General features: G+C 44.1%; 1 protein-coding gene across 1 annotated transcript; it reads right to left on the bottom strand.

Moving 5' to 3' along the window:
• Positions 1-8: 8 nt before the first annotated feature.
• GPT2 (glutamic--pyruvic transaminase 2) lies at positions 9-27,986 on the bottom strand. The gene is made up of 11 exons (XM_083750512.1): positions 26,903-27,986; positions 15,984-16,073; positions 14,694-14,802; positions 9,877-10,010; positions 6,944-7,187; positions 6,417-6,496; positions 6,196-6,332; positions 4,479-4,653; positions 3,943-4,098; positions 3,232-3,344; positions 9-3,101 (listed from the first exon to the last, which is right to left on the bottom strand). The coding sequence occupies exons 1-11, from the start codon at positions 27,218-27,220 to the stop codon at positions 3,011-3,013; spliced, it is 1,647 nt and encodes a 548-aa protein (XP_083606638.1). The 5' UTR covers positions 27,221-27,986; the 3' UTR covers positions 9-3,010.

The following is a 27,986-nucleotide window of genomic DNA, read 5'->3' as shown; positions in this document are numbered from 1 at the left end:
CAAAGCAGTTTCCAACCATTCTTTTATTTAATTTTTCGAAGTTGTAGGTATGTTTAAAAAGTTATCCCAAGAACAGCATGAGGAGCACCTGTAGGAAATGTGAACCTACGAGCATGCATCACAATGTTGAGATATTGCCTTACTCATTAAGGACGTACATTTTTTAAAAAGAGAGAACAAAAATTCAGTGTAGTAACATTCTCCACCTGCAATCTCTAAACCGTTTATTTGGGAATTGCATCCACTGAGGTCCACTCTGGAATAGATTCCAAGGATGACCGCCTTGCCTCCAGGACAACCAAGTTAAATTTTAGCAGCTCATCACAGTACTTAACAAATGTGTCAAATCAACTGTGGAAGGATCGTACCATTTCTCAAAAGATGCAGGGAAAAACAACAACAAACCCATTCATTCTCCCTCTGCGTACCAGAAACCAAAAGGCACCGTAACAGTGTTTAGAAAACACAAAGGAAGGTAGGTCAGCATCCTTGATTTAATAACTAAACCTCTAAGGATTCCTGCTCCCATTTTTAAAAAGGCAGGAAGCAACAGGTGTGGGAGGAAAAAGCAAACCTTTTAAAACATCCCTGCAAAAAGAGTTATTTAGAAACATGTAAACCTTGCATCGTTTTCAGGAACACTGGGTGTAAACACAAGGTAAATAGAAAACCCACTGGCTTGTTAAGACTACAAATACTACCCTTCCCTCCCACCCTTCCCAAACCCAATGGGGGGAAAAAACTTATAAAAGTATATAAAAATATATAGTAATCACGAGTAGCGCACAGAATTCTCTTGCACTGTATGTTCAATGACGGCCCTTCCCAAGCAGTGAGCCCAAAGCCAGATTTCAGGGAGGAAAAGTGCAATTCCTTTTTTAAAAAACTGCAGTATTCCAAGAGTGAAACATGCTAGTTTTCAGTAGTTCATGTAATCAATGCTTAGGAAACCGTGCCAAGCACTTGCGCCAGCAAGCTGAGTGTTCTGTTCATTCAGCTTTCTAATATCCCCATCCTTGTCAGTAAAATGATAGGTTTAAGGGGACAAAAATGCAGAAAGGACGTTTCTGCTGCTCTCGGATGGCAATGTGTCCATTTAGAATTAACACCACCCGTAAGATACATTTGTTTGCCCCTTTGGAATTCAACTCAGCAATATAGTCAAGTACGCAGGGTAATCTGCAGTCGTAATTGCTCTGTTCACTTGGACCATTCTGGAAACTTGGGTCAGCAACAGCAGCAGTCCCCAAAAAAGTTAAGCCAGGTTTATGTACATAGGAGCCAATTCCTAGGGGCCAAGGGGCCTTTGCTCCCCCACAATAAAATATTCGAGGGGGCCACCCCCCAAGTTGATAGGCATTGCCATTCAAATGATGTGCATGCGCTGCATCATGTGATTATGTGTGGCAGGGCTTACCTGCTCCCCCAATATTGAAATTGGCACCCCTATTTATGTTCAAGACTGAGATGGATTAATGGGGGAGGAAATGGTACTTTCACATTGTATCGTAAAATGAAGCCCAGTTGAACCAACATGGGAGACTCTTAGATCTACTGTAGGAGAGCAAAGTGTCATGAACCTGGGCGATAGTAGCGCTCAGGCAGTCCACTCCACTCTGGTTAGCCATGCTAAATAGCCTACTGGCCATCTTGCCCTCTTGTTTTTCACTTCTACTTATTAGAAGAGAAACTCAGCCCATGTGACATACCTCGGAGAAAATCCCCGTCTTTCTGAGGTTAGAAACAAAAGAAACAGCCATGGGATAGCAATTTTCACAGAACTTCCAGTTGCCTGTTCAGGTTGAAATAGCAGCCCTGAGAGGGGACTGAACATTTAGGCAAGATTATACTACCAGATTTCTCACTGTGACATTTCCACATTCCTTCAACGTTGGACCTTATTATTATCAGTCAGTGATCAAAAAATGCTTCTTTTTTGCAGAGTATGTTGTTGAACAAAACTGGCAGATCATTTCGCACATAGGAAAATGCTCCCTCTGGTATTGGCATCTTGTATTTATTTGCTACCATGATGAGGCGCATTCCAATTTATAGCTAAGAAGCGTCTCCTTTGCTTAGCTAATTTACTCAATATCTACATTCTAAAGCAGCACCTAGCCAAATGAAAGGAGGATAGTTCTGTGTCCTGATTATAGCAGTTCCACGCCTCCCTCTTATAGGCTCTCAATTTTATTTATTTAGCTCATTCTTGTGATTCTTTTCCATGCAAAGACCGTGACTGGCATCAGTTCACATGCTGGGCAGTCTAGTCTGGGTTCACTAGGTTAATAAATAAATAATACATTTGGGACATTTCTTAAATCCTGAAACAGAAAGGAATGACATACCTAATGCCCACAGCATGGCATAGTGCTCAAATGTTGAGTCTGAACAGGACATCCACCACAAAATGTATCTGTTGCAGCCCTGCTTAGGCCAAGGAGAACCGCACAACAGTTTACACGAACCATATTATACCCAATTTACTGGAAGCATGCAGCTTTTAAAATATGGAAGATAGAAGGGGATGCCTTGTTAAAATACACAAAGTAAGGGATTTTTTTTTATTCTATAGAAGGGTGTTTATTGACACTCAATTGCCAGCTTAGTTAAATTTTGCTTTCGTATTTAAGACCAAAGGTAAATTTTGTAGGGTTGCTGTTTTGAAATAGGGAAATTCTCGATGATAATTATTGGAGCTATTACTATCTTTTTTTCTTTTCATCAGACCAGCCAGCCACACAAGCTAAGAAATAACAATTGAGTCAAGGCACTCTTTCCCCCACCCCCCAATTCTTGCCCTTATTTCCATTTCTTTCCATGAAATTAAAGCAACAGTACACACTCAGGCTGGAGGTACGCAAATTTCATAGCTGGGCTCTAGCCGTTCTAGTGTGGATTTGATTGATTAAAAGAAGACAAAGAACATTTTCCCCTCACAGCTTTGTTTGGATTTCCCAGATTTACTCTGGAAAGAGAGAGCGCGAGCAGAAGAGAGTCTTAATTTTGCTTAAGAGTACTCTTTGAGAAACTTTATGTGGAAGTCTTTCACTTTCTCCAGCAAGATCTTTAGCTTCTCTACCGGAGGGAGAATGGTCATCCTGGGGAAACAGGAGGAAAAAAAGTATTATAAAATGACTTTTAGAAGCATGGAGACTATGTCATCAAAAAGAAATAAAATTTACGGTAATTCAGCTGCTAACACTGCAGCATGCTTTGTCAACCCTGTACCTAAAGTGGTAAGTGCCTTCTCTTTGGCCAAAGCCACTTCCAGGAACAACACAGATCCCTGTTTCCTCCAGAAGTTTCATACAGTAGAACATGTCGGGAGCCATTTTATGAACCTGCAGAAATAAAAACGATGTAATAATTAGAAACTAGAGAGTGAATAGCAAGTCCCATTTTCATGGAATCATAGAGCTACAAGAAACCTCAGCAGCCACCTAGTCTATCTATGCAGTTACGTTCCTTTCATTATAAAAAAGGATGCTTCCAAATACTTTTATCTGTTCATCTATCTGGCAAAGCTAAAGTTGGTCACACCAGGGACTGTCAACTTGTCCCTGTGTTTCTTTAACAGCTGTTTGACAGACATGAATCAGATGGGTGGTGTGTTCACCACAATGTTTCCATAAACATTATTATTGATTGTCAAAGGACCAATATCAAAGGGTAGGAATATAATCATACTAGTGTGCTACAGATGGCCCAAGATGAGATCCTGCAAATCCAGGACACACCACCCCTGTTGAGTAATGGAGCTTCAGGAAAATTCAATTTAGCTCCTGTAAAAAAAGTACTGATGTCTCCCCAAACCAGTATAGCAGCTCCAAAAAAGCATCAAAGCTCCCCTGGCCTGGAGAATGGCTCCTCCAAAACTGGAATGGCAACAATTGTACAGCTGCAGCAAAAGTAATAGCAGCGGTTGGGGAGAAGTCTCACCTTTGCTGCCTCGATGGCCTTGGAAGGGATGAAGATTCGTGGGAAAGCATACATAGCCCCCTGAAGAGGGTTGCAGTGGATCCCCGGTACTTGATTGAACATGTCTTCTGTCAGTTTGGCTTTTTTGGCGAGGTTGTTCAAGACAGACTCTTTTTCCTGATTTGAGGGGAAACACACAGCAACGTCACACCAAAGGCAAAGGAACTATGTATCACAGAAATGGCTTGCGTTGCCTTGCAGTTCCTCTCTTCCTTAGGGTGGTGCTTCTCAAAACTTCTGAGCAGAGCCCTCCACTTTCTAAACTTCCTAGGCCTTCTGTCATCCCCCTCCCACCCCACCCTGCCGAGCAACCAAACCACCTTAGTTTAAGAGATGTGTGCAAAGGGAGCTTTGGTGAAGTGTTGTGTATCCCAGCACTGAATATAAGAATCTGCGTGTGGATTCAGGAGATGCAGGTATCACTTTAGCTTCCCTCTGATACTTGTCATTCTGATTCTCTTGTTATTACTGCACAAGGTAGATGTAGACACACACACCTTGATGAACTGTGCATACGATTCCTCCCCAGGTACAGGAGGATTCACGACAATATCCATGGCTGCTTGGCCTGAGACCGGCGGACAAAGACGGACTGACAGAAGCTTCACAAGTTGCCCTTTAATATCTGGGTGCAAGTTAATCACCTCCATGTAGCCGCCTCTGTAGCCACACCTGAGACAAATGGGATAGCCAGGAGGGTGGGGGTAGCGAATAGAAAAATAGGAAAGGAGAAAAAACAACACATTCTGAAACTCTCAGGACGATGATAGCATTGCATGTATTACATGCCACCTGTTGCTTCTCAACACCTTGAACATTATTTGATTGAAAGGCAGGGTGGAAAAATCTTAAAATAAAATCAGTCCACTAGTATAAAACCTCAAGGAAGCGTTGAATTTTAGAACACAAGAGGGACAAATCTCAAGCCAAAGGGGGGGGTGTCCCAATGCATTGCCCTGTTGGACTCCAACTCCCAGCAGCCCCAGCTGAAGGGCTAGGGATGCTGGGAGCTGCAACCCAGCAACATCTGGAGAGTAGAGCAGATGTCAATTGGTATGTGGAGGTCATTAGCACCTTTACTGGGCAGTCATGAAGCAGCTGGAGTGGCGTCTGTACAGCCAAAGATGTTAGGAATTCTCTCTATCTTTTTTACTGTAGCTCAGTAAAATGGACAAGCCTTTTAAAAATAAAAACACAATTTACTTTTTTGAAAAGTAAAGAGGGGAAAGAGTAAACAGAATAAAGTGGGATGGTGGGGGTGAAGTCCCTTACATGTAATAATAATAAATAATAATAAAATTTTATTTATATCCCGCCCTCCCCAGCCGAAGCTGGGCTCAGAGCGGCTAACAACATTAAAATGATACAACATTCTAAAATCATTTCATTATAAAACCAATTCAAATCAGATTAATGGCAACCATTGGGCTAGAGTTCTGTGAAGAGCACCAAAGGAGGGGGTCAGGTTGTGCCTTGGCCAAAGGCCTGGTGGAAGAGCTGTGTCTTGCAGGCCCTGCAGAAAGTTGTCCTGCAGTCCTGCAGGGCCCTAGTCTCTTGTGACAGAGCGTTCCACCAGATCGGAGCCACAGCCAAAAAAGCCCTGGCTCTGGTTGAGGCCAGCCTAACCTCTCTGTGGCCCTGGACCTCCAAGATGTTTTTGTTTGAAGACCGTAAGGTCCTCTGTGGGACATACCAGGAGAGGCAGTCCCGTAGGTACGAGGGTCCTAGGCCTATGTAGGTGCATAGCTGCAGACCGCCATACATTTAACACACACGGCTGCCCCAAAGAATCCTGGGAACTGCAGTCTGAAAGGGTGCCAGGAAGCACATGCCACCTGTTTGTGATTCCTAGCAACTGGCATTCAGCGGCTTCAACAGTGGAGGATGAACATAGTCACCACAGCCAGTTGGTGGCCATCACTACTTCTTGTGGGGAGAAACATCTAAGATGCTGCTTCTGTCTGCCCTGAATCTTCGAACATTCGGCTTCATTGAATACCCCCAAATTCTAGTGTCATGAGAAGAGCGTGAAGTTGATTTGGCAAGACACCATCCTGCACTGACCTCAATAGCCCAGCAGGGAGCATAGCGGGTAGAAACTCCTCTCTGGGAGTTAGCATGGTTGGGTGGACTAGAGAAACGAAGCTCCAGTTTATTGAGATACGAGAACCAGGACACAGTCAAGAAAAAAAAGGAGGCACTACGAAAACTTACTCGCCCATGTATCCTTTAGAGGTAGAATGAAAAGAAGCAAGCTCCACATTGTTACAGTAATCTGGTCCCATCTCATAAAGGATCTTTTTGAAGGAGTGAAACTGACAGCTCTCCGAGTAGACATTATCTTGATAAACCTGTAGCCAGCAGAAAAAGGCACATGTATTCTTTGTTTATGAACAAAGTAAAAGATGCGGCCTGCAATTTAATGCTTTTATTACCTCATCAGCTAGAAGGAACAACTTCTCTTCCCAGGCAAAGTGGATCACATCTTCAATGCATTTTCTGTTTTGAACCTGACCTAAATTAGGAGGTGGGGGAGAAAACAGAGAGCTCTGATTCATAAAAAATCTGTAAGCAATAAATCTCTGATCTTTCAATCCCAGAACAAAAATAAAGTGTGTGTGTGTGTGTGTGTTCTGTTTTAAAGCCCTTTGCAAAAATGCTCATTGAAGCAGCTCCATGCTTCTCTAAGTAAGTGATGGGGGGGGGGAGAGACTCCTTGCTTCTCCCCCCCTCCCCTCCATTAAAAGAGAAGCACACAGCTGCTTCAAAGGGACTTTTGCAAAAGTCCCTCACGAGCGAGGATTTAATTCTGCTGCCCTGGCATGTAGCCAAGGCAGAATGAAACATCACCTAACATCACCACTGCCTAACATCACCACTGATGTCACTTGATGGGCAGGTGGGTGAAAAGTCATTAGAGAAGGAAAAATGCAGCATGAAGACAAAGAGGAGTTCTGCAAACCTGTGGGATTTCCAGGGTTGATGATGCAGAGAACCTTTGGATTGCAGTATGTTTTGGCTTCATTCAAGGAACGGCGTAGTTCATTGACGTCTAGGGCCCAACAGTTCTCTTCGTCAAGGTAATAGTTGATCTGAATGGCATCCAATTCCGATATAGCAGCTGAATACAAGGGATACTGGGGGATTGGGATCATCACTCCAGTTCTGGATCTTCCACCCCCTGAGACAAGGATCTTTAGAATAGTCTGGAGGGGGAGGGAAAGGTTATTTAACAAGTTTGTGTTCCAACAAATAAAAGAAAGTGTCGACATTACAACAATATTTTGCAGGCTTTTATAAAAAGTGCTTAAATTTATTCTTGAGGGTGTTTGAAAAACCAAGAGTGTTTGGGGAAGGGCAGTATAATAAGCCCTGTGGTTCATCTAGTTAGGGGTTGTCTACACTGATTTTCAGCAGCCCTCCAGGATTTAAGACAGGGCTTTGTCCCAGCCCCACCTGGTAAATGGACCAGGGATCTTCTGCTTACAAAGCACATGCTCCCCCACTAAGTTACAGGTGGAACTTTGGTCTGATCCAACCAGGTTCTTTTTATATTTGGAACACAGAGCAGAGATGGGGGAACCTCAGCCCCAGGGGCCAAATACTATCTGCCCCTCGAAACACTCCTCAAGCCACACCCCCTTACTGACCCTCCTTTGCCCTCTCCTGGGGGTGTTTTTGCTTGGCTTTGAACTCTCTTGCTGGCTTGGATGGGCACAGGCCATGCCAAACCCTCCAAAATAATGATCCACCACTGAGCTCCCGCTGAATTTGATTAATTGCTGGCTTTTAGGGATAATGAATCTAAAGAAGCGATTCCTGCTTCTCCAAGAAGAAAAGGAGCAAGTGCGGCCAAGTACAGAGATGTGTGCCGTTTCTGGCAAAGCTTTACATAAGCAGCCAGTAGTCCACCTCGATCCGCTGCCAACGAGAGGACAAGAACACTGGATGAATCAATAAAACTGCGGGCCCAACAGTGCTGCAATACCAAACTGTGCCAGGCGATGGCATTTTCATTAAGGTTTTTTTTTTTTTTTTTGCAAGGCAGCCCAAATGCCTGAATGTATAAGCAGGATGGGGGAGTGGGGTGTAGGATTTCAAAGTTACATATTGACAGACTCCCCATTTGCAGCAAACCTACACCACCCTATAGATACTAAAGCCGAGGTGGGTTTCCTGCTGAAGGTCAACAAATATTGCACTGTCACTATTTCACCCACTTGGGTTGCCAATGTTAGTGGGAGGGAAGGGGGCGAGGTCTGGGGGAGGAGATCTTGCAGCATGTTTAACTATGCGTTATGTCCTTTAACCATGGGTCCCTATACAACTCACACCATCTGCAGAGAGTTTAGGCAATGGTCAGGAATGATAGGGGACCCAAGGTTGAAGAGCATTAGTTTACAGAATAAAGGAATTTCCCCCTCAATGTGCTGAACAAAATCAGTTTTTCCCCCCAACGGTTCTCGTTTTGGTTGTTAGATCAATCCAGGCCACTGACACACAAACAGGGCCTTGATCTTGTTTTTCAGGGAGAGAAACCTTGCAAGCAGGGCCTCCACATGAACAGGTCCTGACATAGAAGCTTTCATTCCTTTGAAATGCCTGGGGCCAGAGAGACAAAGAACTGAAGCAATTATATGGGGGGGGGGGGAAATGATCATAAACAGAGAGAAGAACGCCCGTCCACTTCTGCCACGGCTAGAAATTTCAAAACTAGGAATATTTCTTTGCCATCTCATTCCTTGTATGGCTGCTTCTATATTCCTTCCCCCCCTTCATCTCCTCTTTTCTCTCTGAACAACTGCAAAACAAATATTCAAACCCTGCAGAAGCTCAGAAGTAGCTGTCAGAGTAACGTGTGCTGTCCAAGTATAGCTCGGCAGAGCATGAGACTCTTAATCTCCATGGGTTCGAGACCCACATTGAGCAAAAGATTCCTGCATTGCAGGGGGTTGGACCAGATGGCCTTCGTGGTCCCTTCCAACTCTACTATTATAGGAATCTAGGGATTTATGTACAGTACATTCACTCAGGCTATGCCGCTCATGCCAAACAATAGGTTTGCATTTTATATGGTCAGAGTACACCCAGCTTGGGGTCTCAATGTCTAGAGCTAGTGGGGTGTAGACGTTAGAAGACTGGACTAGGACAGAGAAACCTTTTAAGCCTGAGGGATGCAGTTCCTTCTGGGCAACCTTCCAGGGCCACATATAAGTGCTGAGCAGGGACAGAGGCAAAAAATAATAATGGGTGGAGCAATGAATGTAAATTTTTCCTTTGTACAGTAGGCTAATGTCTACACATACTCACACACCCCTCTCTGTCCTCCGTCCAGGGAAGTAGGAGGCGTCATCAGAGCTTAAGAGGCAACCAGGCAAAAAATACTTGAGGAGGGCATGATGGGAGAGAGCATGAGGCCTGAGGGCAAAACAGAGAGGCCTGGAAGAGCCCACTCAGCCTCTGGGCCTGAGGTTCTCCACTTCTGGGCTAGGCCCCTGGCCACCAGCATTCAAATACGAAACTCACTGGGTGACCTCAGGCCAGTCTCAGCCTATTATTTATCATGTTATGACGATAAAACATATATACTACCTCAAGTTCCTTGGAGGAAAGAAGGGATATAAATATAAAAAATATAAATATAATGATTTTACTGCAGTTTTATCCCACCTTTGCTGCAAGGAGCTGAAGGGAAGGTTCTCCCCCTGCCACTTAATCCCCACAACAACCCTGTGAGGTAGGTTAGGCTGAGAGACAGTGACTGGCCCAAGGTCACCAAGGGAGCTTGATAGCTGAATGGGGACTTGAACCCTGGTCTCGCAGGTCCTAGTCTGACACTAACCACCGAACCACACTATCATAAGAACAATAATATATTAAAAAAACAAAACATACAGCAATACCGTCGCTAGCTCCCGTGGTCAGGTATATGTTCTCTGGATCTGCAGGAACACCTCCATCCCGTCGCTCAATGTAGGCTGCAACATCTTCACGGATACAGTTCACCCCTTGGCTGGCACTGTAGGAACCTGTAAGGGAAATGGGGTCATCATTGGAGATTTGCACTCAGACAAGCAGAAACATTTGCAATCCCAGAACAGGTTTGTCACTGAGATGTCCAGGACAAAACTCAGCCGCCCTTCAAAATCCACTCTGAATTTTGCAATGCAGCTTCCCAGCCAGGTAGTGTGTACTAAAACAAACAAACAAAACACACTCATAAAAACAATAGTGAAAACAGACCAAAGTTATATTAGGAAAAACTACTTGCAAAAAGAAGGGGAGGTATTAGGCAAAACTGCATACAAAAATAGATAAGAGGAAAGATTCGCACAAAAATGCTGACAAATTTTCCTGATGACTTTTTTAAAAAACCAAACAGATAATGGTAGTGTGGAGAACCAAACTTAAGTATAAAAAATGAGAAATTAAAAACCATGAGAAAACTCGAAATTGACAAGTTTGCCTGTTTAGAGGCAGAGGCAATTCTAATCACACTTGTGCAAGTGGCTCTTCTGCTTACCCGCTTTCAAATGCATGGGCAGGTTTTCCCTAGTAGGAAGAGCTGCAACAACGGCTCTTCCGTGTTAACTCTCTGCATCACCTTTACTACCAAGTCAGTTATGAGCACATGCCCGAGAGATGCAGATCAACTCATCCAGCAGCCTACTTATAGCTAAGAAGGCCCTGCAGTCTCCATAGCAGAATGCATTCAATAAGCTGCGTACTTGTCTCTTCCTTCTCTATCAACAATGAGTCCTAATACTTTCAATTAATCTCGAAGGAGGCTGCAAGTCTTTCCTTTCTTTTGTGAGCACAGCCAGCCTAGGAAGAAAGACCTGCTTTTTAGTACCAAGCACAACACTTACCACACACAATACAGTGGTACCTTGGGTTAAGTATTTAATTTGTTCCGGAGGTCCGTTCTTAACCTGAAACCGTTCTTAACCTGAAGCATCACTTTAGCTAATGGGGCCTCCTGCTTCCGGAGCACGATTTCTGTTCTCATCCTGAAGCAAAGTTCTTAACCCGAGGTAATATTTCTGGGTTAGCTGAGTCTGTAACCTGAAGCGTATGTAACCCAAGGTACCACTGTACTTGTGGTACTAGGATGGGTTTGTATAGGAACTAACTAACTGAGACTCTGCATTCAAGTAGTGTGCCTGTGATACTAGCATAGCTAAGGCTGCTACCTACCAGTTTCTAGCATCACAGGGACTAGAAACTTCCTTGTGAAGAAAACTTTTGCTTTTTTTCCTTTGGGTCAGACAACGAGACTCCTCATTACACAGCAAAGAGAGATGGGAACTGGCTGGCTTCCCTCTCACACAGTCGCACTTCCTTATAGATCTAGTTAAACTAGTTTCAAAATTGAATCAACATTAGGCAAATCTTTATGGTCTAGGAAGTTGTGCACGAGTGGGAGTGGAAGGACAGAGAACACAAAAACAGGCATTTGCTACGTGGCTACTTAAAATCAGCCCAGCAAGGGATTTTATTTGCCAGCTGGCCAAGGTTATTGAAGTTCAGATTTACTGTTGAGCAACAGGGAGTATTTAATGTGCAGCTTTTAAAATTTCTTGCTATATCTCATTAAGAAATTACTGTTCAGCCATCCTCCAGACGCGGGTAGCAGTCTTAGAAGTTGGCTCTTATCTCTCATGGGAGATAGGACAAAACAAACAAACCCACATAGAACTTATGAACCTTCACCACTTGTCCAATGCCAAGGTTTCTGAGCACATCCTGGTCTTCAAGACACAACATGTCTGCTTATCAGTGTGCTTTCAAAAAATGTTACATGCTGCTCTGGTCCTTCAGGAGTAAGTAGACTAGCACACAAAGTACTTACATCAGGGAAAAGCAGCAGCTGCAATGTCGTTTCTGCTTCACTGAAAACAAAAATCGCTGTGGGTTGGGGGTTGTGCTGATCTGGAAATGGTCCTTTTGGTTTTGGTTTTATAAAAAAACAAATAGCAATGTTCAGAATAGGCAGGACTGAAGCCATTAGAAGCGAGCCTATTGTAAGCTGCTAACATTCCTTTATAACGGTTTTAAAAGATATTTTTGCAGTGAGATACATTGAAGGCCATCAAAGCGCTGGGAAATGCAAAATAAATGAATAAAAATGTCACATGCCAAACTAACTAAGAGCAGAGCTGCTGGTCAGAATTCAAGGCTGCCTAACACACACACACACACACACACACACACAGAGAGAGAGAGAGAGAGAGAGAGAGAGAGAGAGAGAGAGAGGTGAGAAAGTCACTTCCCTATGGTGTGATCTCATTTGACTGTAGTATGCATGTGAATCCCGGAACCAAATTGGTGGAGCCAAATTTGAGTCTTTCCCACCCTACCTTTGTACTCTGTTTGGACAATGATCAGATGGAAATAATTAATACAACTGACCTTCCCCATGAATCCTGTATTTGAGAGAATATGGCCGCTATGTGAAATCACACAAGAAAGTGGTGTGTGTGTGTGTGTGTGTGTGTGTGTGTGTGAGAGAGAGAGAGAGAGAGAGAGAGAGAGAGAGAGAGAGGGAGGGAGGGAGGGAGGGAGGGAGAAATATTTGCATGCAAGGTCCCAGGTTCAATCCCCAGCATCTCCAGCTGGAGCTGGGAGTTGTCCCCTATCTGAAAACCCAGAATTCCTCTGCCAACTGGTGTAGACAATACTGAGCTAGATGGACGCATGTGTCCAATTCAGTATAAGGGAACTTCACATGTTCCCATCTGAAAAATAAAAGACCTAGGTTGAAATTCTGAAGATAACAGAATCTGAAAGGGTATGTTCACATATCCCAATCCAGGCAAAACTCAAATTTGGGCTGGTGCTGATTTCACAGTATGCAAAAGGAGTTAATGGTGCAAACAGACCTTGGGCAATTAGCCACATTTACACTGGGAATACCCAAGCGTGAATGTATCCTTTATTCAATGACAACTCTGCTTTGTGCTTGTTGCTTTTCACAGGTCGTGAATGGATTCTGGATTGGCTGGCTCCTACAGCCCAGTCTGTTAATGCACAAAAAGCCTTCAAGTGATTTCATGAAAAGGAAAGCAGTCAACAGAAAGGAACGAGGCCAAGCACAACCTCAAAGAACAAGCAAGGCAAACATACAGGCTGCCCCAACAATTTGGACTTCAACTCCCACCAGCCCCAAGCAATGGTCATGCTGGCTGGGGCCAATGGGAACTGTAGTCCACAGCATTTAAAGGGCACTATAATATATATAAAATATAATATAATATAAAATGTTATAAAAATGTTCAAAGGAAACAGGGAGCAGCACTGAATGTTATCTAATGCAAGTGACTGTACTTCCCTCGCCCTTGATTTTGATTGGTCCTGCCAAATGTCAAATAGACACTTATCACACAAAAAATTAGAGAACAGCTCTTTTATTTTAATTATGCCTTTAGTCATGCCATGATAACGCTCTTTTCCTGCCTGGAAAGGAAGTAATAAAGGCTGTCAGATTCTGTAGTTCTCAGTCATACCCTACAACCAAAGCACTACCTAGATAACAGCAGCATAAACACAATTTCTCTTAACTTTTCTTTGAGGGGGGGGAATTATGGCACTGGGTTAAATTAGGCTGCAATTTTATGTACACCTGTTTGGGAATAAGTCACGTGGAAACCAGTGGGACTTATTTTCCAATAAACCAGGCTGGGATCGAGAACTTAAATGCATGTAAGAGTGAGCCCCTGAGAGTGAGTCATCTTTGAACCCAGCAGGACTCACTATTGAGATGTGCATAAGACAGTATTGTTGGCCTCGTATTTACCGTATTTTTCGCTCTATAAGACGCACCAGACCATAAGATGCACCTAGTTTTTGGAGGAGGAAAACAAGAAAAAAAAAATCTGAATCTCAGAAACCAGAACAACAAGAGGGATCGCTGTGCAGCAAAAGCAGCGATCCCTCTTGCTGTTCTGGCTTCTGTGATAGCTACACAGCCTGCATTCGCTCCATAAGACGCACAAACATTTCCCCTTACTTTTTAGGAGGGAAAAAGTGAGTCTTATAGAGCAAAAAATACGGTACTTGGGCTCCCTATTCCTAAGGAGGACAGGCTTGAGCAAACTCTATACAATGGGAATTCTGTTTTGCCTGATTTTCCTGTTTGCAGGAAAGTTAATTAATCTGAACATGGCTTGAGCCTAAAAGGCTTTTTGGTCTGCAAGAAAACAAAGAATAGGAAAGAGGAGTCGGCTACATGATGCAACTATGTACAGCGTCCCACAAAGCTTTCAGAAGTAATTCCGCCACTTTCCAGAGTGGCTTAACAATTCATCTCTCCGCCCCAGGGAACTCTGGGAATGGGAACACTGTGAAGGGGGAATAGGGGTCCCCTAACAATTCTCAGCACCCTTAACCAACTACAGTTCCCAGCAGCCTTTTGGGGGGAAGTCACAGCTGTTTAAAGTAGTACAATACTGATGTAAATGCATAGTGCGAATGAGGCCCAGGAAAGAAAATACACAAAGTTGTCAACACTACCAAAACTGGTGTGCAGATTGTGGAAGGTTAGGTAAGAAAAGGCATGCACGTTGATAAAATGTGCATGGCAAAAATGATCTGGATCTTCTCCTTTCTTTAAAAGCCCAAAGAAATATGGCTATATACTAACACCCCATAATTAAAACCATTGCTGTAGAAGATCTAGAATTTAAATTAAATTAGTAATATGACAGGAGTACCTAAGCTGTTCCCTCCGCAACCCTGCAAGATCCGTCTCGCTCTCTTCTTAGAGTCCTCTGGGAAGCTTGGGCTGTCCAACAGGTTTGGGTACGTACAAAGTGCAACTACCTACATGGTTGAGAAAAAACAAAGCACACAAAAACTGGTTTTCAAACATGAAAAAACCTCACTGCTACTGAACATTCCTTGTTCTATTTTAAAACATCATTTTTCAACCTTCCTCCATTACCTCAAGTACCTGGTAAGTTTCAAATGAGGATCGCTGCTTAGTTTTTAAGTCAGAAAGGTCATTAAAAAAACCTTTAAAAGTCCCTTAGGATTTGCCAGTAAAGTCTGGCAGCTCCAGAGTGATCAATGGCAGCTGATCAATAGGCATCAGGGCCTTAATGCTAACACAAGCAGCTTTTCAGAGATCAGGGTGTGTGTGTTTTTTGAGGGTGGTAGCTGCTTGCCCTTGTCTTAGGGCAGAGATCAGCAATGTGTCATCCACAAGGACACACGCATACAACTGCAGAGGCTATCCCTGGTGCCAACAGAGTTCCTCCTCCAACTCAAACTGGGCTTGAAGTGCTTCTATTGTAGCATAGGCTGTGGTTTGTGCTCGGTGGAGAGATATTTGTGTGTTGTTCTAACAGCAACTTCTCCAGTTTGCAAAAGACCCCGTGGGGTGTAGGGGTTAAGACTGCTGGACTAGGGTCTGGGAGACCAGGGTTCAAATCCACACATGGCCATGAAGCTCACTGGGGGACCTTGGGCCATTCACTATCTTTCAGCCCAGCCTACCTTACAGGGCTGTTGTGAGGGTAAAATGGGAAGAGGAAAACCTTGAGCTCCTTGGAGGAAAGGTGGGATATAAATAAATAAATAAATAAATAAATAAATAAATAATAATAATAATAATAATAATAATAATGTGCCCATGAGTCCAAACAGGTTGGCAAGCTCTGGATTAATGCTTGAAAATGGCACACCCTCTAGCCTAGCCTTCCTTTTTGACAGCAGCTCGAACTGCAGCAAGTGTGAATTGATTACATCTGAATCCCACTTTGCTTCCATAGAAGTCAAGGCCTCCTAGTCTGCTACCCAGGTACCTCCTTAGCTTCTGCAAAAACAAGGCTGCCCTCGTAAAACCGAGCAGGGAGAAGGATGGGGACAAAACTAGAATGAGTTCGCTCTAATTGTCATTGGTGAGTCTACTGGCTCTTGGTTGCCCTGCCTCCTGCCCTACCAGCTGCAATGGGCACCAGCAACCACTGGGAGAGCCTGCAATGGCTTGAGAACCATCGTACCTGACGAAGGAAGGTGATGGGCTGTTGGCCCATGGCGTGTGCGTCCCCAATGTTGGCCTTGATGACCTCCGTGAAAGGCTTTTTGATCCCCTAAGAGGAGAAAGCACATAAGAAGTACATCAAAGCTTTATTCAGATACAGCAGATTGGAAGGGCACACTGTATTGCTTTTTACATGCATTACCATTTGCAAAGGACGACGGCAACAAAATGACACTGGCGAAGAACAAAAGGCTCTCCAGAGAATCAAGGAGCTGGATGTTTTGCCTACCACTATCAGGGGTGAAAGAAGGAATTGCACCTGGTCCCCCACAAAAAGGCAGAAGCCCAGAGAGAAGAGTGTTTGGGTCAAGCCAGCACGGTGGGAAAACACTGGCTTTAAACCCTGCACATTTGCAGCAAGACAAAAACCCTTGTAACACCTTTCTCAAAATCTGTTAGATTTGTGTCTGCTTACACAGATAATCTCAGAGTAGGGCAGAGTAGGGTTGCAGCAACCCTAAGACCCCGCCCCCACTTCCATTTTCAAGTGTGTTGGAGTGTCACATTTGAACTGGAAAGATGTTGATTCAAATCTCTGCTCATTCCAGGAGCAAGCTGGGTGGGCAAATCACTGAATGTATTCAGATATCACATTTCCAGTTCTCTAGTCTAGATCATGGCTTGGAGGATCAGTAAAATGTCCTATGCTGACACATTCTCTTCACCCCTTGCAGGTCTGGTTTAATGAATAATATCCTGGCTTGACCAAACCACAACAGTCCTGCAGGATCAGAACAAAGGTCCATCTTACTCAGCCTTGTGTTTCCAACCATGACCAACTGACTGCTTCTGAAAAGCCCAAAATCAAGAACATAATGGCAATAACTCTCTCCGGTTTTTCTCTCCTCGTAGTTGGTATGAAGAGGTATGGAGGAAAGAGCATCTCAGCTGGTGGGGCAGAACTATAGCAGTAGCCTGCTGGCACTGGCATCACAGCAGAAAGGGCATGGGTGAAACTAGAATGAAGATGGGGCTGCATGGACATTCTGGCTGGAGTGCAGGATTGGCTCTGCCAGTGTGCCCATGCAGCCGCAACAATGCTGCCACCTCATCACCCTCCGAGGAAGCAGCAGGAATGCTGGTGCGTGGAGGCTATTGCTGCAGCTCTGCCTCACTGCATGACTAACACCATAGTTTGCAGTTACATTGGAAACAGCAAACTATGGTTTGATCAAACCCTCCTTTCCAGGATTGCAAATCAGGATCAAACTGTGGCATTCAATCATGAATAAATAAGGAAGCTTGCTCAAATGACAGTTTTCCAATTAAAACAACAAGTGATCAAACCAGGAAGGAACACATGAGCCACAGGCCTTGCTTCCCATCCTCCAAACCATAGTTTGTAGAATTGGAAACATGGGACCTAAGAACAGCCACTGTCTCCAACCCTAGCCTGTCTCACAGATGCTGCCTGTTCAAATCAGCAGAGGTTCACCATGGTATCTTGAAAAGATCTTTCCCAAACCTGCCATGGGAAATTGAGCCACCCAATCTCTGGGCTAAACATGAAATCTTGCTAATCACCTAAATAGACTTTTTGGGAAACTGTCCTGACCCTATGCTTTGACAGAGGGTTATTTTTAATTATCTCTTTTTAGACTGAGCCTAAAACACAGGAACATAGGAAGCTGTCATATACTGAAGGAGACCATTGGTCCACCTAGCACAATTTTGTCAAAGCTGAGTGGCGGTGGCTCTACAGTCTTTAAGATAGGGGTCTCTCAGACCTACCGAGAGATGCAAGGGGTTGAATCTGGATCCTTCTGACTGCAAAACAGATGCAGACGAGAGCCATGGCCCTTTCCTGCTGCAGTAACTCTATACTGACCGACTAAGTATAAGGTAACTCTATACTGGCAATATAAGGAAAAGAATGTACTTTGGGCGTATTTTGAACAAGCAATGATGGAGACCAAAACTAGAAAAATAAGAGAGACAGCAAGTGGAAGATTTGGATGTCTTGCAAAAATTATAAAGAGAAAAAGGGGGGGGAATAATCTTTTACAAGCATATTGCTGAGCACTGATTAACTAGACCTATCTGTTGCATGTTTATGCTGCCATTTCTTTTGTTTCTACAATCTCTTAGTTTCACACTGTGCTTGGTACAAGGACTTCTGATATTAAAAGTATTGACATACATTTGAAAGGTACGCCATGGCCCTTAATCCTTACAAGTTACAGCTCCAGTGTTGCTGCTTTTTCCTTTTCTTTTTTGCCGAGAACAAACCTTTCCAAGAGAACATTTGATGAGCACTGGCTTGCCATCAAGCTCTCTTTATATTAAAATGAAGAACCCTGCTGAAAACATTTTGCTAAGCATATATATTTACAATATTCAGTCAGCATGTGCAAAGATGTACAAAGGCCAAGCTTGTTCTCAGTCTCCCATCAAGAGTGACAAAGCTTGGAATTAAGGGAATGTTTTTGTTTTCCCAAAGAAAAACATCAGGCAACCCCTGGATATAGTTACTAAAGCAATGGATGTCATGGATACAAGGTTAGAGGGGTTTGAAACATGGGGTTCAGGAAAGGGAGGATATGTTGTATTAGATGAAATAATTCAGGTCCTCATCCCGGTCCCATTACAAGCACTGACAAAAGTAGAAAGGCTGTCCAGAAACTGACTGTGAATTGAAAAAACAAAACAGAACCACCACCCCAGGCAGGGATCTAATTTCATTTACACAGGGCATCTCAGAGAAAAGGTCTTCCTTGACATGAAAAATACCAGGGGGCTATTTGCTGAAACACAGCAGGGCTGCAAACCTTCCTACTGGCAGGGCCCCTGGCAAAAGTCCAGGGTACGCAAGGCAGAAATCTAGTTGAAACTTCCCTCCCTGCCATACCAGAAGAGACTTAGCTTGCGCAATTCCTAGTTTTCATGTAGAATGCTTACATTTCTACTAACACTTCAAAACTGGCAACCTTGGAATAGAGTCAGTTGGCCATTTATCTTCAGGCTCTCTTTCCCATCGCCTCTAAGAAGTGACAACCACCCCCTCCACTTATTATAGAGAAAAAGGCATCTAGGTCAGAAGGCAGGATAGAGAGGAATTGCCCCCCCCCAAGCACTCATAGGAACACAGGACAGTATGTTCATCTAGCTCAGTGCAGTCTACTCTGGCTGGCAGCAGCTCTCCAGGATTTCCATCAGAGGCCTCTCCCAGCTCTCACCTGGACATGCTGACTATTGAATATGGGACATTTTACACACCGCAAGTAAGAACATAAGAGAAGCCTGATGGATCAAGGCAACAGCCCACCTTGTCCAGCATCCTGTTCTCTTAGTGGCCAACCAATTCTTTTGGGAAGCCCAAAGGCAGGATCTGAGTGCAGCAGTATTCTCCCCACTTGAGATTTCTAGCAACTGCCATTCAGAGGCACACTGCTTCTGACAGTGCAGGTAAAACATAGCAATGTGAGTCTCTGAATACTAAGCACCTTTGATATAAGTAAAGGTAAAGGGACCCCTGACCATTAGGTCCAGTCGTGGCCGACTCTGGGGTTGCGGCGCTCATCTCGCTTTATTGGCCGGGGGGGGCCTGCGTACAGCTTCTGGGTCATGTGGCCAGCATGACTAAGCCGCTTCTGGCGAACCAGAGCAGCACACGGAAACGCCGTTTACCTTCCCGCCAGAGTGGTACCTGTTTATCTACTTGCACTTTGACGTGCTTTTGAACTGCTAGGTTGGCAGGAGCAGGGACCGAGTAACGGGAGCTCACCCCGTCGCGGGGATTCGAACCGCCGACCTTCTGATCAACAAGTCCTAGGCTCTGTGGTTTAACCCACAGCGCCACCTGCATCCCTTTGATATATATATCGCAAAACTATATTAGGAAGCATGAAACCTGTGTCCAAACAACTATGCAAAGCATTGCTGCAACTGGCTGCAAACTTGGGAATAAAGAACCAGCGAACTCAGCTGCACTCAACTTCCATGAAAATGTGCAAAAGACGGGGCTGTCAACCAACCTTCTTTTCCCGTAAGAGAAAACCAGTTTAAGCACGAGTCAATTCAGCTTCGTAACAGACCGGTGCATCTTTTAAAGCTGTCCTCAGCTGTCCTTGTGGCACTTAAGCAACCACAAAATGTTGGCAGGCTGGTAGTGCGATCCTGCGTGCATCTACTCAGAAGGAAGTCCCGCTATGTTCAGTCTAACAGGGCCAGCCTGTACACACCTGTCTGGGGGTAAGCCCCATTGAGCTCAGTGGGGCTAACCTCTGATGGTGCAATCCTACACGCGCCTATGCAATCTCCTGTTATCAAACAGGTTCACCGCAGATGCAACTGTCCTGCTTGTCAAACCAGCTTTACTCTGGGCTGGTGTCATTTCGGTGTAATTGAAGCCGACAAGAGCTGTAGCTGAAGGGGGAGGCTAAACAGTCTTGATAGTGACCTCAGATGGCACCGGACTGTTTGATGAGCCTTACGGCTCCCTAGAAACGAATGATGTAACTAGAAGGAACTGAAGTATATTGCTATGCCTTAGCAACATAAGTGTGAATGTGCTTTTCTGATGAATAGCCTTGTTTTAACGTTATTATTTGTATGTATTTATCTAAGAAAATGTATATGCTGTTTAATTGTAAGTAAAACCTCTAGCAAACAGAGGATGTCACTGTACATTACTGCTCATATTAAGGGAACCCTGAAAGGAGAGTGGTCAATTTGGAATAATTTGTAAGAAAATAAAATTAGGGCAGGGGAAGGAAAGCCTCAGGTCTTTTAGGCTGCAATTCTCTTGTAATGTTGCATTACGTTGTAAAACCAATGGCTCAGTCTTGAATTTAGCATGGGAAACATGCTGCAGGCTTATGATGTACAACACATTACTATCAGCACTTAGTATATACCATACCCTCCAACATTTCTCCAATGAAAATAGGGAGTAGTAGTAGTAGTAGTAATAATAATAATGATGATGATGATGATGTCCCATCCATCTGACTGGGCTGCCCCCACCAAACTGGGCAGCTTCCAACATATATAAAAACATAATAAAACATTAAAAACTTAAAAACATCCTTATACAGGGCTGCGTTTAGATGTCTTCTAAAGGTTGTATAATTACTTATCTCCTTTGCATAACTCCATACCCTCCAACATTTCTGCAATGAAAATAGGGCTGTTCTTGGGAAAAGCAGGAAATTTCTGGATCAAATCAGAAATTGGGATGACTTCTGTAAATCCGGGACTGTCTCTGGAAAATAGGGACACTTGGAGGGTCTGAGATACAGTATCTAATATCCATCATTACAAGCACATTGGAGGGTTTTGTACCTTTCTGTGCAAAGCTGAGGAGGAGGGAATATTTGGTGTTCCCTATCCCACTAGGAGCTACCGCATTTCATACCTCTGCTTGCTACATGTCTTTCCTGTTCTAATTCTCCCCAAACTCAACTGGCAAACAATTCATTTTATTTATTTAACCAAGTTGTTACACCTCTTGATTGCAAAAACGCCTCTAAGCAGTTGACAAAAATATAAAAAGGTAACAACAACAAGCCCACAAAGTGCTTACGATCTAAATTGATACAGGAAGGACACACTGCAGTGCCTTCATTGCCTTTTTATACCGTCCAGCCTCTGCCTCCAAGGAGCTCAATGTGGTAGACATGGTTTTTTCCTACTCCCCTGTGAGGTAGGTTAGATGAGATATACTGTAGTGACTTGCTCAAGACCAGCCAAGTGGGGATTTGAACTTGGACCTTTCTGGGCCTAGTCAGTCATCCAAACCACTGCATCAAACTGCATCCCTTGTACAGAAAGGAGGCAAGGGTACTTGGTCACTACAGTGGTAACTCTGGTTACGAACTTAATTCATCCTGGAGGTCCGTTCTTAACCTGAAACTGTTCTTAACCTAAGCTACCACCTTAGCTAATGGGGCCTCCTGCTGCTGCTGCGCCGCCGCCATGCAATTTCTGTTCTCATTCTGAAGCAAAGTTCTTAACCCGAGGTAGTATTTCTGGGTTAGAGGAGTCTGTAACCTTAAGCGTTTGTAACCCGAAGTGTTTTTAACCTGAGGTACCACTGTACACTGTAAGGAACAGGAGGAATGAGCTGGGCTTTTTAAGGGTAGGCTGTGCACAAATAAACATGGCACAGGCCAGAACCAGGTATCACTTTGTTTTTCTGGTATGGATTCAGGTACAGGATCCCGGATTCTTGTTGAGTCGTGTCCTTGGCACACTTCCATGTATGTACTCAAAATATTTCTTCCCTCTTTCTTTTATTTAAAGCAATGTGTTTCGTTGGGAGAGGCTCAAAATCACTTAAGCGATGCCAGTAAAGCTCCGTCCTCGTTGATGTTGTATGCAAATTGGACAAGAGTTATGACAAAACACACATACTCATTTTCCCTCTGTGCTGGCATAGATCCAAAGCATTTTTCAGCTGTGCTCAAGAAAGGGCTCTGCACCTCAGCAAGTCAAACATGGTACATGTGTCACTGATGGCAGCTCACAAGGAGTGGGGCCAATAAGTCTTTGGGGGCTTCAGTCAATTTGGTAGAGCCCAAAAGGGGGTCCAATATTATGCCAGCCTGCCTCCAGGCTTGGAGCATATCCAGAGGAACTTTTGATTGTGCTCTTTGAAAATCTGATTCCATGCTATATCATGATCCATACAGTGGTGAGTCTAACTTCCGAGTGGACATGTGTCGGAATGCATTGAGCTGTCAGACCTTTTTGGCTCTACAGGCCAGATCATTGTCATAGAAGTACACCATTGGCCAAATTTGACAAGTGGGAGGGGCTACCCACCTGTCAATCACACATCTTTAGGAAGTGGGGAAACGTTTGGGTTTCTGTTTGAAAACAACAAACTAAAAGCCCCTTGGGTGTATAAAATTAGTTATAATTCTCTGGTCCTGGCCATTCACAATTTGGCACAGTGACATCTAGGAATCACTACACTGGATAACACTTAGATTTTGTGTGTGTGTCTAAGGGGAGGGTGATAGCACTTAGGAATGGAACTAAGTTAAGGGTCACCAAGTCACTGATTATGTTTTAGACTAAATATAGACCCAGCATGATCTTTTAAAAAACTTGGAGTTTTTTACTGCTATGAATGACTTCCTTCTGTGTTTGCAGATAGCCATGTGCTATGCATATTGGATGAAATTAAGGAAAAGCAGTGCAACATTTACAAATTGTGCTGCATAAAAATTTACTCTCGGGTCATGAAGGGCCAAATAACCAAAGCAGTGACTAAGTACCATATTGACTCGAGTCTAAAGTGTCATTGAAACTAACACGCACTTCCATTGTCAGAACCTTGAAACCAAAAAAAGTATTTGCTGGCGAATGTAAATGTGCCATCGAATCTAATGCACACCTTAATTTTCGCAATGCAATTTGACCAAAAAATGTGAGCATTAGATTTGAGGAAAAACGATATCTGCTACAAAGACCTCATTTCATACTTATGGTTATTTTCACATAAGGCCTACTCAGAGTAGACCCATTGATACGAATGAACCAAAGTTAGTCATGTCCATTAACTTCAATGGGACTATTCTGAGTAGGGCTAACACTGAATACCACCCTAGGAATTGTTGCAGATGCATTTACTCACCCCTTCACACCAACACTCCCTGCGGGTGGCACATTTTATTTGTCTTACATGTGCACAGAGAGCCTAAATGTGAATTGCTGGTAATAGCACCCTGGTAGGTTGATCTTAAGGGACACGAGTGGCACTGTGGGTAAAATCACAGAGCCTAGGACTTGCCGATCAGAAGGTCGGCGGTTTGAATCCCCGCGACGGGGTGAGCTCCCGTTGCTCGGTCCCTGCTCCTGCCAACCTAGCAGTTTGAAAGCACGGCAAAGTGCAAGTAGATAAATAGGTACCACTCCGGTGGGAAGGTAAACGGTGTTTCTGTGCACTGCTTTGGTGCACCAGAAGCGGCTTAGTCATGTTGGCCACATGACCCAGAAGCTGTACACCGGCTCCCTCGGCCAATAAAGCGAGATGAGTGCCGCAACCCCAGAGTCGGTCACGACTAGACCTAATGGTCAGGGGTCCCTTTACCTTTAGGTTGATCTTAAGAGAAGCACAGTAAAGCATTTTTACACCACCTTTCTCCAAACAGCCAAGTTTTATGTTTCTAAATAGAAATAAACTGAACCAAAACAAAAGTTCCCCCAAAGTTACTCTTCCCCAATCTTGGCAGTATATGCGCCTGGTGAATTCTTGGGTCATGTGCAAACATGCATCAAGACTCATGGCGCTAAAGCCTGAGTAAAATGCAAAACAACTAAAGTAAACTGAATCTGAAAAAAAGCATTAGCTCAGAGTTGATGAACTTGTGCCTGAAGAATGCAGCTGCAGGCTCATGCACATTATTACTTTCCTCTTTACAAATAATAATAATAAATCTCTGTACAAATAAGTCTAGCATGTTTGGAAAGGTTCTAAGCCTAGCCTCCTTCAGGGCATGGTAGCTTATTGAGTGGAGCCTCACAGTTTAGTCACCCAACTGAGATCTATACTATGCAAGGGGAACCTGTGGCTTTCCAAATATTTTGAACCACATCATCCCTAACCATTGACTATGCTGGCTGGGGTTGATGGGAGTTAAGAGTCTAGCAACATCTGGAAAGCACCAAGTTTCTTAATCCCTGAAGTAGGGCTTAACAATGCACTAAAAAGAAATTATCTTAATTAGCAGTGTTCTCTAGCTCAGTGGGAAAAACAGTTTCTAAAATAGCAAACATTGTTTTAATACCCACTGGAGGGGAAAAAACCAAGGTATTAAGCCAAAAAGTACCTGGACCCAATCCAAGGAAAACTCTGACAGTTACTATAGGCATATGTTCCATTGTTGCAAGTTTCCCAATGCTTTGGGGATTAAGGGCATACAACTTCTCTGAGATAGGATCCAAGCATAGCCAAGCAAAGGGCCAAACAACCTAGGTATGAATCACTAAGTCAGACAAACCTCTCTGTTCTCCTCAATCTCTCCATTTGCAATAAGTAGGATGTTACCGACTTAGACAACAATATGAAGTAAGGCAACAAAATGAGCTTTGTGAAACAGCTGAATACTTTGAAGTGTTATACAAATAAAAATATTTTAACATTATTCAGAAAGGACTATTGATTTGAAACAATCTGAGAAAACATAAAACATGAGCCGGAGAAAGGGATTCAGAAGTGAGAGATGCAGTATAAGAGTTTAATTTATAGTGGTTTCTTTCTGCAACAGGAACTGACTCCAGGTTAACTCTAAAGAATCTGCAAACGAAGCACTGAATATCAAAACCAAACAAAGATTCTCATGGCGCCTTTAAAATTTATTACATTTATTGTGGTGTCAGGGTTTGCTGGAACAGACTTAGCATGGCTAACCTTCTGAAAAACTGACCAGTTATCTATTACCCCTTTACATAAGACAAAGGAGTCATTGATTACATCAGAGGGCAGCAGAGGCAGAAGCAAAGTAAATATTAATTTATAAAGTATCTGATCACAAAATGACGCAATTGGATGACACAGATTGTGGGAGGGGATATTTGCTTTTTTGGTTGACTTTTTAAAAAAGAGTTCTGAGTGATTGCCTAGCAAAAATATTAGGCTGTAAAAAATCAAAATGGATATGATATGCAGCTTGAAGCTCATCATTCTAGTTTCTTAATTCTTCAAAACAAAGCACTTTTTACTGTTCTTTCCTGATGTCAGTTTTACGTGCCTGTAGATCGCCCATCCCAAAAAATGTCTAATTGAAAGTAGACCCAACTTTTTAGTGTGGTAAGAAAACAAAGTGAAGATTCTCAAAAACTATCTTGGAAAACATTACCGAAAAATAAATCTATGCTAACATGATTACCTCAAAGATTTTTTTCCCCCAGCAAAACTTTATTTCCATGGCCACAAACCTATTTACGTGGAAACAAGTTCTGCTGAAATCCATTGAACTTACTTCAGTGAAAATTGTAGGCTCTATATACTGCATAAAATTAAGGTTGCAATCCTTAAAACACTCAATAAACCCCACTAGGATTACTTCTGAGTAAGCACACATAGGATCACTATGCAAAAGCTTGTATTCTACTGAAACCAGTATTCGAACATGGCTGTTATTTTAAAATGGTGTAAGTGTAATTTTATTCAAAGCAAGGGCGGCCATGGAAAGTTAGGTCCAAGGATTAATGCCAGAGAAGTTCTATTTCCATATGCCTGGTAGCATAATGGACAAGATCTGCAGGAATATCTTAAGCATGTTTAATCAGAACCAAACCAGCCATTTTTGGGACGGGGATTTGCGCTTGCCTCCCCTCCCCGGGACAATTGTCCTATGTAATGCAATTGTCCTAGAACTATTAATTAGTAAAGCCAGAAGCTTGGAAAGTTACAGGGCCATTCGCAACCCTTGAAGTGTGTGCGTAAAACAGAATTAATGCCGTTCGGAGATGTTGTCCACTAGCCTCCGCCGCGTTCCCTCCCTGGGCCAAACTCTGTCCTGGTTGTTGATGCAAAAAGCAGCGTGCCTCCTTCGCTCCATGCGGGCTGGCAGGCCTCCCTCGCCTGCCCCAATCAAGAGCCGCAGCGGCGGAGGAGTGGCTCGGGGGCGGCGGCCCAGGCCGGCGGCGAGAAGAGCTGCAAGCGGCGGAGGGAGAGGGGGAGGCGTGAAAGGGAAAGGAACAAAAGCAACCTCTCTCTCCGTTGAAACCGGCCAGGTACCAGCTGTTATGCCTATGACACTTCTAGTGCCAGAGCCATTAGGCACATATTTCCGGGAGGGGGGGGTGTCATTTGCCGCATGCAAATAGAGGGTGTCTTTTTTTTCTGAGCAGACCACCCTTTTTCCCCCATTGCAACAAAGCTAATTCAGTCACGCAGCCCAAACCCGCCGCTTCCCACCCGCTTACCTTCCGCAGCTCGTTCTCGATCTCGCCCGCTTTCAAGACGATGGGCCCCCGCACGGCGTACTCCACCGCTTTGACCTGGGGGTTCATGGATTCCAGCGTGAGGATCTTTTCCCGGGTCTGCTTCTCCTTGATCGGTATCGCAGAGGCCTTGGCAGCGCTGCTCCAGTCTTTCCCCGGCGGCCGGCGGGGCCGGGCGGCCGATCTCGGCTGCTTGTTGCCGGCCACGAGCGAGGAGACGAAGCGCACGGCCGCCTCTGTCCGTTCATTCTTGCTGCTCGGGCGAGCGGCTTCTTTCGCGAGTCCCGAGAGGCGATGCATGCTCCCCCTTGGAGGGTGCAAATTCCAGAGGTGGTGGGGAAAGCAATCACATCCACCTCTAAAAAAAAGCAACAACAAAAACACCCCCCCAACAACCCACTGTTATTTCGCAACAGAGATACAGTAAGACCTCACGAGCAAAATTTTAAAATAAAATAAAATTAACGTTGCCCGGGTACAAGTGCATGCTTGGCAAGGTTCTTTTTTTCCTCCTCCAAGCTTCCAAGCAACTTGACGGAAAGAGGGCAGAGTTGGGTCTTTACAAGAAAGAGCAGTTATGCTCTCGCCCAATGAGGAGGAAGACTCCCAGCACTGCAAGGATTAGGTCCTCGCAGTCGCAATCTGTATTCTCTGCAGAGGAGCAAAGTCCGGGGAAATCCCATCCGGCCAAAGACCCGAGACACCCCCAACTGCAAGCCCGCCCCTCCAAGACCCTCTTTTTCCCGCTACCGCCTGTGGAGATAAGAGATTGCACCAGCCAGGACTGTCAGCCGCGCTGCCTGGTGGGTCTTGTAGTCCTGCTTGCCTCTAGCTGAGCCAACCCAGTAGCACCAGGTGGTGACATATAAAACTACCACGCCCAGAATCCCCTCCTAGGTAGAGCAGCCTAGTGCTTGTATTTTGTCATTGTGCTTGCGAGGATGTGGGATGGTGTAATAATGGGGAGATCACGCCACGTCTAAAATGCGATCTCCTTAAATAGTAGCTTGTGTAGTTTGCTGGCTTTTAATTTTAAAAGGCGAGGCTATTTGAGAAACGTTGCCGT

This window comes from Podarcis gaigeae (assembly GCF_964106915.1).
Source record: "Podarcis gaigeae genome assembly, chromosome: 8".
In the NCBI taxonomy this organism is placed as follows: domain Eukaryota; kingdom Metazoa; phylum Chordata; class Lepidosauria; order Squamata; family Lacertidae; genus Podarcis; species Podarcis gaigeae.
The sequence above is the reverse complement of the archived record's forward strand: the minus strand, read 5'-3'. Positions and strand labels throughout refer to the sequence as shown.